Source organism: Clarias gariepinus, chromosome 19, assembly GCF_024256425.1.
Source record: "Clarias gariepinus isolate MV-2021 ecotype Netherlands chromosome 19, CGAR_prim_01v2, whole genome shotgun sequence".
NCBI classification, from domain to species: domain Eukaryota; kingdom Metazoa; phylum Chordata; class Actinopteri; order Siluriformes; family Clariidae; genus Clarias; species Clarias gariepinus.
This window is the reverse complement of record NC_071118.1, coordinates 22,589,943-22,607,566: the sequence shown is the minus strand read 5'-3', so window position 1 is coordinate 22,607,566 and position 17,624 is coordinate 22,589,943. Positions and strand designations below refer to the sequence as shown.

Here is a 17,624-nt window from a genome sequence, read left to right as displayed (position 1 = left end):
CTGTAGGTGTGTATGCATTGAGAGTTTGTGTGTATGTGCCTGAGCATCTCATAGGTGTGTGTGCACGGAGAGTTTGTGTGTATGTGCGCGCATCTCATAGGTGTGTGTGTGTGTGTGTGTGTGCATTGAGAGTTTGTGTGTGTGTGTGCGCATACCTCATACTGTAGGTGTGTGTGCATTGAGAGTTTGTGTGTGTGTGCCTGAGCATCTGATAGGTGTGTGTGCACGGAGAGTTTGTGTGTGTGTGTGTGTGTGTGCGCGCGCGCATTTCATACTGTATATAGTTATTTTAGCACTTAGTATTATATATGTACTGTATGTGTGACTGTTTCATATATGCGCATGCAAGTGTTTTATGTGTGTGCATGAATAAAGTTTGATTTATATGAATAAGGAGCAGGCATATTGTATGAAAGCAAAATTAGGCTCATTAATAATTCACACAAAAAACAGGATGGACACATGCATATCCCAATTCACATGCGAATATAAATATATTATATTATTCATAATATACGTTCCACAAAGATGTACAACTGTGTATCATGGACTGTGAATGTGAAAATCGTCTTTTGTGTGTAAATCACCCTGGATTTGTGTGTGTATTTCTAGACTTTGCTGGCACCAACGTGGGTCACTCGTACTCTTTAGCCAATTAGATGCGACCTCATTATTCAGCCAATCACAGCCCTTCAGGAGCGCAGCACTCAAGTAGCTCAGCTTTGCACACCTTTTGCACAATCAAAGTTAATTATAACAAAAATAAAATTTTACCTCCTTAAACCAAGAACAGGATGCAGTCTAAGTTATTACTTTATTTCGTAATGAAGTAATGGGATACTATAAATTGCCATATACAGTATCCCAAATCACTATGGCCGTTAAAAAATACAACAAAAAAACAACACTTTTTTTTTTTTTTTTTGGTGTTAGTGCAGTATATAGGCCCGTGGCAAAGCCTAAGCTTTTATCCTTAATGATTTTTTCCTCCTTTTGTTACTTTTACACTTTAAGTAGTTTTGAAACCAGTACTTTTACACTTTTACTTGAGTAAAAAGCTTGAGTTGATACTTCTAAAGAAGTCTTTTTAAATCCTAGTATCTATACTTCTACCCAAGTGATGAATGTGAATACTTTTGACACTACTGAATACTGCTTAGCAATTTACAATAAAATGATGTTTGCAAAATACAGTATTTTTTTTTTACAGGATTATAAAATTAAACTTGTAAACATGCATTACAGGGTTTTTTTTTGTAATTATGCTAAATTACAGTACTTACCTGGCAACAAAAGTTGCAAATAAAATCCTGTGGAATTTTTCTATAAAATTCCTGTAAATATACGGTGGCCCAGAAGGGCAAATGATCTTTCCCGTATATGTGTACACTGTAAAAAATCTTATGTGCTATCTACTTAAAAAAATATGGTAACAAAATTGCACATATTATTTTTAAGCAGTTTTTAAGGCTTGAATAAATCATGTAAAAAAAATCCTAAATTATTTAGACAGACACATATTATTTTTAAGTATTTACGGCTTGATTTTATCCCCTAGCAGAATCTACTTAAATAAATCATGTAAAACATCCTAAATTATTTAGCCAGATACATAATGATTTTAACATTATTAGTGGAATAATCTTTTTTAGTTTAAGCAGATAAAACAAAAGGTACTCATATGTATTAAGGAAAATTACTTAATAATATAAAAACATTTTATAATGAAATAAATGCATAATGCATTTTGGTGGTAAACATGCTTCTATTTCATGTTTCACTGGTATCAAAATATTAAACACTGTGTAAAATAGTGTATATAACATTTACAGCAGTTTTAAGATCTGTAAAACAATTTGTAAAACAGTTTGTAACTGACAATTTGACTATGCCATTGAAATCAACTGTTTAGCATTATATGCTAACATCTTGTCTTGTGGGAATAGGCACATTCTGTACTAAAACCTGAGAGAACTTGTACAGTAAACCATTTCTAGGTTCCTATCTTTGTAACATTACCCTATCTCACCTATGCGGTTTAACTCACGTTGAGATACGGTGTCCGGCACTGTGAGTCAGCACGATTGTTCTGTAAGGTCCGCAAGCTTCCGCGAGGAAAGGCAAAAAAATTTAACATGTTTAATTTTTAAAAAAGATAAAAACGTACTTACAGCGTTAAAAACTCGTGGTGAATCATAATGAACCATACTAACGGCCACCGCGCGAAACCGCATAGGTGAACTCCCCAAAACTTGTTTCAGTGAACTGTGGAGACACAACAACAAACTTAAGTATGCTAATGGTGGACAGGATGTTTTCAAAAATGTTCACATTGTTTAATAAATTTTTTAAAAAAGTATAAAAATTAGTAAGGGGTTTAATTTACTTCTTAACATTTTACACTGTTCGCCTGTTCCTTCAAAATGGCGTCTGATCACTGCTGTTGTTGAGATTCAAATGAAGGTGACTTAATAAAACCCGGATAATTGGGCCAAGTCTCTTAAAATAAATATGAAGCCCTTTTTCCTCAAATTTTTTGACTAAATGGTTCCTCAAATTAAGCCTAAAAATTGCACTCATTTCCTAAAAAAAATAGGTAAAAAAATTTTTTATTTTATTAGTGAAATGTTCTATATTATAAAAAAAACCACAGAAAACCATTTTTAATTTTTAATGATTACATCAATTTTTTAATGAAAATTACAAGCCTTATGATTCATTTTTGCAGTGTATTCTTTTTCTCTTGAAAATGTTTTTTATGCTTAAAAATATATGCTTTTTTCCTTATAAATGTGTGCTTTTTCTCTTATAAATGTTCTTTTTTCCCCTTATAAATGTGCTTTTTCCTCTTATAAATGTGCTTTTTTTCCCCTTGAAAATGTATGCTTTTTCCTCTTGTAAGCGTGTGCTTTTTCCCGTGTAAGTGTGTGCTTTTTCCCGTTTGTGCGCAACTACTTTTTCCTGAGTGAGAACTATCTTTTTCTCGTATTTTGCCAGCTTAAAGCTAATGCACAAAGGACTATGGGAGTGAGGTCAAAACGCTAGCGCTTAGCACAGGGAAACTAGCTTGTTGAGTAATATATATCAATTTGGACACAAATTAATGAAGTGTATTTGGACACACATGTGATGTAAACAGTTAGCTCCATTGTTTCTGTAAAATTCCTGTCCAAATATGAATCTCTAAGCAAGTTAATATTATGGTAAGCGCTAGCTTACTAAAAGAGCTAAGATAGCAGACTATTAACTGTTGCCTATCAACTATTGCTAATTATCCCAGAGCTAATTCTTAGCTGCTCCTGGTTTCCTATGCACGCACACACAGGGAAGCCTATGTCCCAGCTTCACACGCACATCCTCGATTATATACAGATATGGTACCTTCTACCCCCCCCCAAAAGTAAGTAAAATCAAATGAAATTAAATAAAAAATTTTCCCATATCCCCCCCTCTGGGGCTTATAAGTCCCACACTAATTGTTTACTCTAGAGTGCGACTCCATGAGCTAGTCTTTCTAACACTAACTGGTGATTAAATTAAATCACTGGTTTTTTATCAATGACCAACCTATGGATTCATACTCTAGGGAAGATCGAGCCAAAGTTCTCCGCCCCTATTTGACTAGGACAGAGTAAAAGACTCGACCTCCATGACCTTATACTTCCCATAACCCAATAACATTTACATTTACATTTAGGCATTTGGCAGACGCTCTTATCCAGAGCGACTTACAAAAAGTGCTTTAATGTTCACAACATTGGATACACACTTACACTGGGTTAACTAGGTTAATAACTAAGTGCCATTAGTCCAACACAACTGGGAATATTTTTTTTTTTTTTGGGGGGGGGGGGGGGGGGGGGGCGGTTAGTCAAAGTACTGGAGAAACAGATGCGTCTTGAGTTGTCGTTTGAAAATAGTCAAAGTCTCTGCTGTACGGACATCTAGAGGAAGTTCATTCCACCACCTAGGTGCCAGAACAGAAAAGAGCCTGGATGAATGCCGCCCTCGATCCCTGAGAGATGGTGGGATGAGGCGAGCAGTGCTGGAGGATCGGAGGGAACGTGGTGCAGTGTGTGGTGTAATTAGCGCAGAGAGGTAAGTGGGTGCTGGGCCATTTTTAGCTTTGTAGGCAAGCATCAGTGTTTTGAATTTGATGCGGGCAGCTACAGAAAGCCAGTGGAGGGAGCGGAGGAGTGGGGTGGTGTGGGAGACCTTGGGAAGGTTAAAAAAAAAGACGTGCTGTTGCATTCTGGATCAGTTGCAGAGGACGAATCGTGGACAGAGGCAGGCCTGCCAGGAGTGAGTTGCAGTAGTCCAGTCTTAAAATAACAAGGGACTGAACATGACATGAACATGACATGAACATGTAAATAATACAGTGATTTTCTAGGATTACATCAATTGGATAAATCATATCACCTACAATGAAACATACATAACAATACAATTTTTAAGAATAGATAGAAATTTAAACAGCCTTGTCGTAATATAATAGTCTTTAACCCAGATGCTTTGCGCATCGTAGAGAGTCAGTTGGAGCCCACAAGAGAGGTTGACAGCACGTCATTATGGGCTCATGCCATGGACGATACGCATCAATATATGAACCAGTAAAGTTTCTTATTAGAGTTATATATGGATGAGTTAGGGGTATCCTTTTATGACTGTGTCCAGAAATTTAGCCTTGTCTGTTGCTAGGAAATGCTGTTAATTTTAGAAAACCTTTGGTTAAATATAAATAACATTCATAAAATTCATTAGACACAATAACGTCACCCATTAGCTGCTTCAATTAAATTTCTGCATCTGGAATAAAAGAGAACGTTGTTTAGTGGCATTACACATTGTCATAATTTGTTTAAGGTTTGCTTCCTTCTTGTGCACTTTTCCTGTGGAGGAAATTAAAATTAGTTGTCGCTGCTGCTGTTTTATTTGTAAAAGCAATATAGTGTTAGTTAAACAGAAATGCATTTATACAATATAGAGGACATAAATCGTTGTCACACATAATCTCTACAGTTGTTTGTCCTGTCAATTGTGTCAGGGGAAAACTGGTCAAGGTCAGTCAGTCAGTCTCGTCTGTATCAGAAGTGGGATGCTGCTCTTTTTTCATACTTAATTTGGAGCAGCAGAGCAACTTGTGCCAATAGTTGGTTATTTTCCAAAAAAGATTTTTGTTACTATTTGATGTTAGGTCCTTCTCTATTTCTTCCTTAGTTTTCGGTACTCATTTTTTGGGGACTCTTGTGTAATGGTTCAAGGGATACCACGTGGTTTTGCCTTTCACTTAAATCACTGTTGGAGTGGCTGCCACAAATTTGTGGGACCCCTCCCTCCTGGGCTTGTACCTATCCTCCTGAACTCTTGCAGATACAGTAGACCTGGTCTCCTGAAGTGGTGGGACATGGAGCATCTTTTCCTTCATCGCCTCCTTGCTCTTTTTCTGCACATAAATTGCTTCATATATGGCAGTTAGTTGTGTTCATATAAGATTGTTGCAGTTGTTTTAGCGGTGGGCCTTTATATGGCTTCTACAGACTGGCACAGGCATGGGTCGACCCGTAAGCATTTCATGCAGGGTTAAGTGTGTATTTCTGTTAGTTTGCATGCTTGTTAATTCATTGGTGCAAAAAGTAAAGCCTCAACCCAGTTAAGCTTTGTACTACTACAAATATTATTAATCTTGGCTTTGAGATTGCCATTTATACTTTCTACCTTCCCCTGGGACTGTGGACATACCCAAATCTTTGCTATGTTCCCAACTGTAATACCTGCCTTATATTTTCTGAATGAATACTGATCCATTATCTGAATTGATCTCTAACGGAATTTCAAATCTAGGTATCACTTCCCTTGTGATTTGATAACTGTTCCTGCCCCTTCATCTGCAGATGGTATTGATTCTACCCATCTACTAAATAATTTTACGAGCATGTACCTTTCGCCTCGAACCCTACTTTATCATGTCCACATAGTTCACCACTAAGTGCTTAAATGGTCGTTCTGGTGCCGGTATATGACCAATAGGTGTCGCTGTTTCCTTCCTGACATTATGCTTAGCACATATCTCACATAAAGCTAGGAAATCATCAACCATAGCATGCAGATATGAAGACCGATACCTTTGTTGCTTGATTTTTTTTCTAACTACCTCACCTCTTGTTCAATGGTCAAATCTATGAGCATTTAAAACCAAAAATGTTCAACAGTGCTGTGGGTGCTATGATCAGACCTTCATGTGAACGCCAAATACCCTTCTGCGCTCCCCTCTGGAGCCACATCGAGTGCTCGTAAGGACCTGCTTGATGTTGAATACACACAATTATGAGACACTCCTTCATAGGCATAAGGGATTCATTTAGCTGGGTTAGCTGTGTCACATCACTTTATAGAATGTCGGGATATGTGAGCAGTGAAGAATAACCTAGAATGCGAACTTGAGTTAGAACAAATTTCCCTAGTTTTATCAATTTATACAACCCATAGGTAACCTGTCGTCAACGTAGATGCTTTTCCATATGCATACGGTACAGCTGCAAGACCCTGTTGGTAGCATGGTGGGTAACCTTAAGTTATATTATCTAGCTTAGTGCTGTAGTAAGCTAGTGGCTGGTTTTTCCTATCACTGCAAGTTTCCTGCATCAATATAGCTGAGGCAGATCCATCTGCTCGGTTAGCCACATACAGATAGAATTGTTTGATATAATCAGGTGTACCTAAAGTAGGTGCAGTCTGCATTTCTTTTTGATGGATTCAAATGCTAACAGTGCATCTGTGTTCCATTTTAATGAAGCATTTAGATCTTGCAGTTTTTCTTCTCTCATTATTTCCCTTAGTGGATCTGTTTTCACTGCATACTCCTCACTTCAGTCAGCATAAAACCTGTTAATCCTATAAAGGTCATCACTGTTTATCTGGTTGTGACAATGGTGCTTTACTTATGCCTTCTAATTATTTAGGCACTACGGCTATCGTATCATGTGAAATTAGTCACCTTAACCTTTTAACTTGAGGCTTGCAGTATTGTAGTTTAGCTTTGGACACTCTACATAGCTTACCGAGTACCTTAATGGAATCCCTATGACATGCTTTCAATAATGATAAACATATTAAACACTCATCCATATGCTGACGAAGGCTATTTTTTATCCTTAAACCTCCTAAATCAGCTTCCAAATCTGATTGAATATATGCAGTGAGTGGTTGAACCTCCATGGCATTTTTGGTACATATATTGTTTACCAGCACATGTAAATGCAAACAAATATTTACTTTCTTCTGCCACTGAAACACTGAAAAAGGCTGAACAAAGATCAATTACAGTAAAATATTTGGCTTTGGGAGGGACATTAGTTAGCAGTGCCTGAGGATTTGGAACATCTGCTGGATAATTTACCTGTTATACTAATAAACTGCATCCAAATCATGCACAAGACGCTATTTATTTGTACCTGGCTTGATCACCGGGAAAATAGGAGAATTACAACAACTGGTTGTCTCTTCTAGCACAGATGCTTTAACGAGGGCATTTAGTAGTGTTCATTATGCCAACTTCTGCCTCAGGTCGCAAAGGATATTGCCTTATTCTGGGACGTTTCACATTTGGTTTAAGTTGTATTTGAATTGAGCTGGCTGATTTAAATAGGCCTACAACTGTGTCATGCCGAACCCATAATTCAGGTGGGACCTGACTCTCCATTTCCCTATACAATTCATCTTCGACAGTCTCAACTACCTTAGATGCTGATGCCAATTGTGTTTGTGACTTGCGGCTAACTACAACTTCCTATAAGGGTTACCAATCAAATTATTACCACACAAGATTTTAATATAGTTTTTATCTGTAGCATGAAAAATCAACGGGTTTATGGTTGACTCCCACTGGACTTCTTTAGCTTTTTTCCTTATTGGTCCTATGTCCTTTGAGCTGTAATTTATCCTACCGTACATATAATGTCACCTGAAGAACAGAATCAGTTACATTGAACCACCTTTTTACAAAATCACACTCATCTACACTGATAGCTGCTCCTTGCCGGCCTATGATGATATACTGAGTAACTAATTCAACCAACCTTGTGCGCTTTTGTTTCTTCCTGCTATGCCTGTCCTAAGTCAGTATCTTTGGTTGGGTCATACATCATTGTACAGTAAAAGTCTGAACAGGGTAATTGTGCTTCAGGAATCTGTGATCAACATACACACCTTCTGGAGAACACCATATTTGCAGTCCTAATTTACCTACTGCCTCTCTGCCTAGTAAATTAACTCATCTATGACTTGAGACTAATGCAGAGTCAGTCATACTTTTATTGTTAGTTTGTAGATGGACTGGTGTGGTCGTAGGATCTAACTGCTTTTGTCCCAAAAATCCTACTGTCTTGGCAAATTTTCCCCAAACATGAGGCAATGACTTAAATTTAAGCACGTATAAACTGCCCCTGTATCAACTAACATGGGTGTACTTTTACCTCAGTGTGTAACATGAGTTCTTGTTAGTTGTCAAAATAGGTGATTGATTCTCTCCGGTTGGATTCTCTGGGCCCCCTAACACCCCTGTTTTGGATCCCCCTCTTCAAGGATTTACTGGGCCTTGAAGTTGATCTCGGGGTGGATGTTGCCACCCCTCTCCCATCCCATCCCTCGGGGCTGGGGCCATGGATGTTAGGCAGTTTGATCGGTTGTGTCCAGCCTGTCCACACCCCCAACATACGCCTGGGGAAAAGTTAGACTGAGTGTTCCTTTGTCCTCTCTGTTGCTGATTGTCTCTCCACTCCCTCTGCCCTGGCTTTTGAGTGAAAACGTTAATGACAGGCGCAGGCATCTGGTTTGAGTTTGGAGGTAGTGCTGCTGATGATGTCTCACTGTATCTGCAGCTGGCTGGATACTTGGTAAAGGACTGCTTGGGGCCCTCTCTGTTTCTTTGGTAATCAGAGTAGCTTGGGCCTTTTTATTGGTTCGCTCTGTAAGTTTTTCAAGCTGTAACTGCCTCCAGGTCGCCCCTTTAATGTCTTTGGGTCAATTCTAGGTGGATACTCGGCACGAAAGGCCTTCCACACAACAGGGCGGTAAGTCTCAAAGACAGTTCATCCATGTTATGTATTCACAGCCTCACTCGAGTCAGAAGCACATTTTTTCCTCCCCCATAATCTTCGCCAACAGAGTTTTCATATCAGTCACCGATAAAAGCTTGCCTGAGGTCTCCATTTCCTTACCTTTATCCATTTCCCTGCACTCTCGTGAATGTTAGGGAGGCGATTGACAAGTCCCTCGAGATCTTGAGCTGCCCATGGTACATACTGTCCCAGTGCACCTTTAACTAAAATTTAAGGTAAATTGGGAATTATGGAGCTAGGTTCCTAAGTCTTCCAGTGTTCCTTCTTTGTTTCCAACTGCCCATATTAAATAACAAATCTTCTTCACCTTCATCCCCTTTACTGTACAAAGACCTATGCCCAGTCCTTAATGTTGTATCCATGTGACTTCTTACTTGTCCTGGTGTTTAAGTGCTCCTGCCTAACCTCTCTCACATATCTGCACCCTTTCCTGTTCCTTTATCTTATCCTCTTTCCCACATAGCTTTTTCACTACCTGTAAATCTGCCCCTACTTTCTTATAACAATCAAATGGTGTGCTTTCTTCCCTACTCCTTCTCCTTTCTTAACTTCACACCTGGCTCTCTGTCATCTCCATCTAAATCTACATGACCTTCCATTTGCATTTCTTCAACATTTAACATTCCCTTAAACATCGGGAATTGACCTTCTGCCTGCACAAATGGGGGAGGTGTAACTAGCGCTTCCCCTCCATTACCCTGTTTTTCTGTGCCTCACTGTCTGACTTTCTCAACTTTTTCCTCACTTGCTTTTTCTTTCTTACCAACTCTACTCATTCTTTCTTAAACAGAGCTAGGACCTCTCTTTTCTGCTGTCTTTTCAACTCCTCTGGACACGCTTTTTCTCTCTTGCCGCTGTTTTATAATTATAATTAAGGTTTCATCTCCTCACAATGCCACATCTAAGGTCCCCTTCTTTGGCCATTTTGTAATTATATCTTTAGTTCTCTTTTGCCATTTATTTGAGATCTTAGTCATGAGATCTGCACACAAAGGATGCTTCAGCACTAATATCTCCACTGGAGAGGCTGCCATTATGCTTTATAGTCTGTTACCACAACTTGGATATTCTTACGTTATCTTATGCTTATGCACTTATTTAGCGACTAAATTTACTAACAACATACAATATTGTATAATCACAGAGATATCCACCTCCCTTAACAAGGCTTAACAGTAATAATCACTTTTTAATATACAATATTTTACTATTTGCCTATTAGCTTGCCAAAAAGCACAGTATTCTTATACACAGTGAACACTTCCATCAATAACTGATTATTGCCACAGTATTAATATGGGGTTCAGACACATTCACCACATTATTTATTTATAGGCTTATGCATTCATATTTTGTCCCTCTTTTCCCAGAAAATAGGGCTTATTCTTTGCATACTTGTCCCCTTTGCTAATTAGGGCTCATACACACACACACACACACACATCTATGGTCCGGCAACAAGCTGCCCCCCCTCTGAGGGTTGTACACACAATTCCCTCGGGAGGTTTTGGTATCACTTACCCAGATTCCATCTCTCTCTCCCTCTCTCTCTCTCTCTCTCTCTCTCTCTCTCTTTCACACAGACACACACACTTAGGCGAACATAGAGCTCTCACACACTTAGACAGTAACAGACAGACACAACATCAATTAGACACAAACAATTGCAATTGCATTTAACTTAATGGCACAAAATAGTGCTCCTCATAAAAAAGATATAAAATAAAAGCCACAAAAACCTCACATAATACCTATTTTGGGTGGCTACACAATGTTTATGATGTACAACAGTACATTCCTCATAAAAAAGATATCAATAAAAGCCACAAAAACCTCATACAATACAAATTTTAAGGTGGCTACAAAATGTTTACGATACACCGCAATGTGTTCCTCATACATAAGGGTATTTTTTATTAATTGCTGTGTACTCTTACAGAAGCAATATTACTAATTAAACACAATTCCTTATTAACTTGCTTTCCACTCCTGTCATCTATCAAGGCCCACTTGGAAATGAGTACAAATTAATATTAAGACTATCTACCTTTTTACATTAGCAACTCAAATAGACACTCAAATGCACTCTCTCATATCGTCTGTTATTACTGCCATCAATCAATGCCCTCTTGACAACAAAACAGACCAATGCAATGCTTATTTTATCAATTTACTATCAGTCCAACAGTAAGTAAGCTGATGCATGCATTTTCTTCTGAAAACAAAGCCCATTTTAAATTACTTAAGGCCTTTATCAGGCGTCCTCATCACCATGGGTGATCCCCAGCAAACAACACAAACTAAGTATATAAGCAAAAGTTGCTTACCTTTGTAAGTGGCCACTTGTTTGTGTTGCTGACCAAGGAAGCCCATGCTGATCAGTCACCTTTGTCCCTTTACCACCCTGCTCGCAGCGCCAAGATGTTGTGGAAAAATACTCAGAGTCAGGCTTTGCTTACAGAAGATTACGATGCTTATTATCATGCAATAACGGCCGGAGCTGCACCATGGACACAACTGAATCTCTGGTCCGTTTCCACCATTATATATGCAGGGCTCACTGTACATTCCTTCAACATCTGTTTCCCATTAGGGGCCCTCTTTAGCTCACAATGAAGGTGCCCCAATGTAAAGCTCTGGTTTCCTATGCACGCGCACACAGAGAAGCCTATGTCTCAGCTTCGCACGCACATCCACGATTATATACAGATATGGTACCTTCTACCCCCCAAAAGTAAGTAAAATCAAATGAAATTAAATAAACATTTCTCCCATATCAGCTCTGTGCTTACACAGTGTATGTAACAGTCAAAAAAAGGGGCTTTTGTTCAGGTTCTATCTATTCTATTATAAAGTCATTAAATATGTGTTTATACTTCTTATACCACACTGGAAAAAGTGTTTCATTGGATCAAAGTAAAAATTTTGCCTCAACTTGTTACATGTAATTACTTTGCTTTTTATCAACTTTAAATTTTTACTTTGATAAGAATGAACTATCCATTACCTAGCCAAAGCAAAAAGTATCTTTGAATCAAATAAAGTTTTTAAGTTTAATGAAATCTTAAATTATACTTTGTCATAATGTTTTCTCTTTGTATTAACCTAATTATTTTACTTTACATATATCAAAATATCCAACCAAATACAATTTAAAATATTAATGTAATATTAAGGAATTTATTTACTTTCATAATGTGTAATTTTATCATCTAAGATAAATGACTTCAAGCATCAAACTTGACAATTTATTTTGTCATAATACAACATTTTTTACAATGTACAGTATCCTCAAATACAACATTGTCTAACAGTGTAAACATCGTAAACTTGACAATTTTTGTCAAAACAATTCTACAATGGGTATATAATATAGTATTGTTCTAAAACATACTGTATAACAGTTTTTAGTATCCATATACACACACACTGGATACAATGTAAATTCACCATAAGAATCAGCTATGGTTTTGAAGAGAAACATGTAACCTTTCCATGAACAGTCACTTAGAACTGACTATGCAAGAAAATTCTTCAGAACAAGTTTGGCACCAAAAACTGCTTTAAAATGGGCAGTGTACAACCAAGCACTTTTAATAAAACTTACCAAATTAGCCAATGGTAGGAGAAAAATATATAATAAAAATTCTATTATGTCTGTTAACCAAATTTAATTAAAGTTGAATACTTGAATAGCTTAAGGATAAGTAAACAACATACAAATTTTAATTTTGGGGTAAACTATTTAACCCTAGATAAAACACATCTTAACCAAGATAAAACAAACCAGGTTTAGTAAACACTAGTTAACTTTGTATAAAAGCGTTCATAAAGTCCTACATCTTCAAAGCAATTTACCATCAGCAGAACATTGTAGCTTGGTCAAAGAAAACAAACTTACTCCTGCAGCTTTGAAGAGAGGTTCTGCACCCTTCGGCTCATCTGCTTACTCTCTATATCCATGATTATTTTTTGAAAAGCCTCAAATGTATATTTTAGTCCTTCAGGATATTTTAAGTTCAGTGCATAAATGAGTCCAAACATCATGGCACAGGCACATGCAACAGAGGGCAACTCATTTAGTACTTCCACACCGTCAATAACAATGGAAATGTCCAGTGCACGACTAAGAGCATCACCTTCACGGATGACAAAAAATGCCATGGTGGTCTTTTCGAATTCTTTCTCCGCTTCCTCCCTTTGGCCAGCCTAAAACATACAAGAACAGAGAGCAATTAACAAACTTTGTAAGGGGGGAAAAAATAAAGAAAGAAAAAAAATTAACACCCCATCTAAAAAACACCCCATCTGAAAATTACAAAATTAAGTTAGCCATCCTATTCTGAGGGTCAATGTTTAGCCCAAACATCTGTGCCAACTTCCATTAAAATATTTTAATTTGTGTTCAGCATAATTTGTACGGTTTATTACACGAGTTATTTAAGTGACGTTTTTGGGTAAGGACGTACTTTTACACTCTTTGGCTTTAAAAATGCTTTTAAACACTTGCACAATTAAATGCTCCCATGTGTTGACCATTGTTGACAATCACAGACATTTTAATAATCACAGACAACCCCCTTTAACAGAGTAGTTCACATTCAAAATTCTGTCATTTACACGTCCTCTTGTCATTTCAAACCTGTATAAATTACTGTCCTTTTGACCCATTCACTATTATTGTATGGAACCAAAACCAATGCAAGTAAAAAGGGGGCTCTTAATTTTTTTTTTTAAATATATTCTTTTGTGTTCTGTGGAAGAAAGTCACACAGGCTGATGTGTAAATAATAAGTATTTAAACTACTTTAAAGCAATATGTCTTTACCAAATCAAAATTTCCCCACGTTTTACTCACCCTCAAGGCTTGAGAACCTTTTTTTTAAACCACAGAGCATTGTAGAGCAGTTCTTTGCTCGATGGATGCACTATTTAAAGTTTTAAAAAGTCAACAATTTACTTCCATTCTACTGCTTGGAAGTAAAACATTAAGTAGGATTATAACTTTGCCTGTATTGTTCAAGAATATAACTAAATTTAGTTAAAATGACTTGAGGGCATTTAAAACATGGGGAAATTCGATTTGGTAGTAAAATATAACTTTAAAGACAAACATGGTTGGACAAAATTTTAGTAGTTTGCTTTGCCTACATTACCTGGTATTCTTTGATCAGACAGCTTGCATCTTCACCAAGATACATGATCAGGCACTTCAGCAGGCACTCTCTTCTGATGTCTATGTCCACACTCTACAAAATATTCAAGATGTATTGCTTTTATTGGACCAAAACACTACCAAATTGATTGCAACAAGCAATTTTGTTTGCATCCAACCAATACCTGATCCAGAACTTGAATAGTGTCCTTAGTTTTTTCACGGAGGACTCCACCTTTGCTCCTAATAACCTGGAGAAGCTGAGAGCTCTGTCTGTCCAAAGAAGCCATAAATCTCGGTAGTAAAGGTAAGGTCGTGATGCGCAAAAATTCCGCATTAATCTGTCAGGAAGAGAAAAAGAAAATGGACTTCTAAAAATTTTTTTTTCATTTTGAGAACTAGTTGTAAAAATACATATACACACAAAGCATTAAACAACAAAAGGTATCATTTGGGCATCTAAGACATTTTCAAAAACACTCCATACTAAAATCCTATGGTAAAAACTGTTATATTCAGGATTAGTCGTCACTTACATTTTAACATTTTGCAATAGAATAAATGCTTTTACCTCCTCTTGTTGAAACAGTGCTGGCCATCTTTCTTGCAGTTCTTGAACACTAGGTTGGTTTTCCACAATCTCTTGTCTGCGTATGGCAAATGTCTTTGTCATTTTTTCTCTGATTGTCAATGCATTGTTTCTTTTCTTCCCTTCCTTTAAAAGTGCCAGGCGCTCAACTTCAAGGTTTGCTGATGTCTCTCCAGCAGGAAGGGATGGGATATGATTGGCCTCACCACGTCTAGGTCGCTTAACATTTTTTGCTGGAAAAACTTGGTCTGAAGATTTGGTTTTCAGAGAATTTACCAAATACTCAGGGCATCCAAGACCTTTCAAATGTGTGCGTAGGTTTCCCATCTTCATTTTGAACCTCTGTGTCCACCCATAGCACCCATTGAAGGATCCTTTTTCTGCTAAGCAAGGGTGTTTCTTGATAAGTGCCTCTGAAACTTCACAGAAGTTTGCACTGCTGGGATAAGATTTATACTTGTATATCTCATCACAAACCTTCTCCAGAATATCAGACTTCATCTTTGGAGTGACAGACAGCCTTGTTCCGTTAGCCTTAAAAAGAGCATTTCCTCTCTCTAATTGGAGTTCAGTGTCATAAGAAAAGCATGGAATATTAAATTCTTTTGGCCACTGTTGATTTCTTGTAGAAACTGTTTCCGAGTAAGGGAGTGAAAGAATGATTGTATCATCAGTGTCTCCAGAGCCAACAGAGGACAGAGCATCATCATTAGACTGGGTCCCATCATTTGTTTGAGCAGTGAATGAGTCTTCATCTGACAAGGGGATAATCTTTAGAGTGCCAAGATTTTGAAGATCTCCAGTGTTTGTCAAATTTACAAATACATCCCCAAAATCTTTGTCCTGATACTGTAGTCTGAATCTACCATTTAATCCAAAAGCCTCCCTCACTTTTTCAATGAGCTCAGCCACTGATTCGGGAATTCCATCTGGCAGAAGCAACTTTCTTGAATCATCTTGACTCACAATCACCAAAAGCTTGGCAGATCTTCCAGACATGCCAGCAGATTCTGAAAAAAATATATATATTAGATACAGAACAAATAATAGATAATTGCTAGACATTTACATTCACTACATCTTGTGCCCTTTTCTTAGAATTTATAAACAATTCTCACCTCAAACATGAATATATCTCTTTAAAGTCACCATGCGTTTCCCCCCAATTGTGTACTGAACAAGTGGATATGGATCTGTAAGGTCATAAAGCCCTAAAAGTTTATTTTTTTCATCAGAAAACTGGACCAAGACATAGGCTCCATAATGTTCAGTATAACATGCACCAAGGTTTGGGGCAATGAACGGTGGTTTGTCTTGCAACACAATGATTTGCACAATTTCGCCAAACTCAGGAAGTCCTGAACATTCTCCATGAGCAATGAACATACTTTCTCTGTAGGTGAAGCCTTTAAATGTTACTTTCTTGGCCAAGCAGACAACATCTAGGTTTGGGTGTTTCTGTTGTACAGTTTGTGATATGTATTCATTCAGAACATCAATGGGAAGATTTGAAACATGTGATACTTCCAAATCTTGGTATAAGAGAGCTGCACTGATACAGATGATATGCCATATGAAACTGATGTCTTTGTGACAACAATAGGAGCACATTCTTGAAGAAGTTAATGTGACGCACAACTCTTTTAAAGAAGCTATGCTTGGCCTCAAATCAGTGTCCATAGAGCAACCAGAGGACAAAATTTCTTAATTAGCTCAGGATAATGCTCCAAGCATTGGTGTTTGAGCAAAAGTTTAGTCTCAGGAAAAAACTCTTGAAATCTGATTCTATGTTCAGATATCTTGAAGGCCAGATATGCTATAGATGCTTTGTGTAAAGGAGTGACAACAAGATCTACAATATCTTTCAAATCATTTAGAAGTTGCCATGCAGGTTCATTGGCAGGCACTTTGTCGCCAATCAAAAAAGGAAAAAACCTCAACAGGCTCCAATTTTCATGGGCATTACCCCCTACTGTTCTTCTTGCAGAAAATGTGAGAGGAACAGTGTGTGGACAATTTGTCTTGTCACTCCATTTAAATGGAAAGTTTTGAACGGCTTTATTCAGGTGTTCCAAGGTGAAATAATTTTTAGATGAAAAGACCGTCAAGGACAAAGCTATCTCAAAAGGGACAATACCCTCAAACAGATCATGCACAACATCAGCTGGGAATCCTGTGCAAACATTGAAGTGTGATAATTTTTCGGAAAACACACAACCCCTTTTCACGCCAAAATGGTGAGGCAAGTCATTGTCTTTCATATACTGAAGATGAGCAGAATGTAGTTCTTCAGTTCTGATGCAGAATGTGTCAGATCCAACTTCTAGAGTCTGGTACTCTTCTTTCTCTGCTGTACAAAATCTGCAGACATATTTTCCAGAGAAATTTTCCACAAATCCAGCAATACTGTGAGCACCAAGATTGTCAGCAACAATGCACTGAACTGTGCCCTTCACAGTCTTTCCCAGTTTTTCAATGAAAAGTCCATGTCTCTCCAACGTGACAAGATCATCAATTAATGGTTCCAGCACTTTGTCATACCCAAAATGCTTAACATCACTGCTTTTAATTAAAGCAGCTAAATTTATAGCAGACAGGGATGACTGACATCCTTCATGTAAATTGCCCAATATCCAATACACTCCAAAAACTTTGTGTTTTTTCTTGGACGTGCCAAGGGGGTTGCATATCTCGAATTCATCAACATACAAAATTAAAGAGATAGCAGGTTCAGAAAGCAGTTCATTCCTTTTAAAGTTGA

At 37.6% G+C, this 17,624-nt stretch overlaps 1 protein-coding gene across 1 annotated transcript; it reads right to left on the bottom strand.

The window, feature by feature from the left end:
* Positions 1-12,563: 12,563 nt before the first annotated feature.
* si:ch73-321d9.2 (uncharacterized) lies at positions 12,564-16,061 on the bottom strand. The gene is made up of 5 exons (XM_053479077.1): positions 15,982-16,061; positions 14,846-15,873; positions 14,460-14,615; positions 14,276-14,368; positions 12,564-13,328 (listed from the first exon to the last, which is right to left on the bottom strand). The coding sequence occupies exons 2-5, from the start codon at positions 15,860-15,862 to the stop codon at positions 13,017-13,019; spliced, it is 1,578 nt and encodes a 525-aa protein (XP_053335052.1). The 5' UTR covers positions 15,863-15,873; positions 15,982-16,061; the 3' UTR covers positions 12,564-13,016.
* Between the last annotated feature and the right edge of the window lie 1,563 nt (positions 16,062-17,624).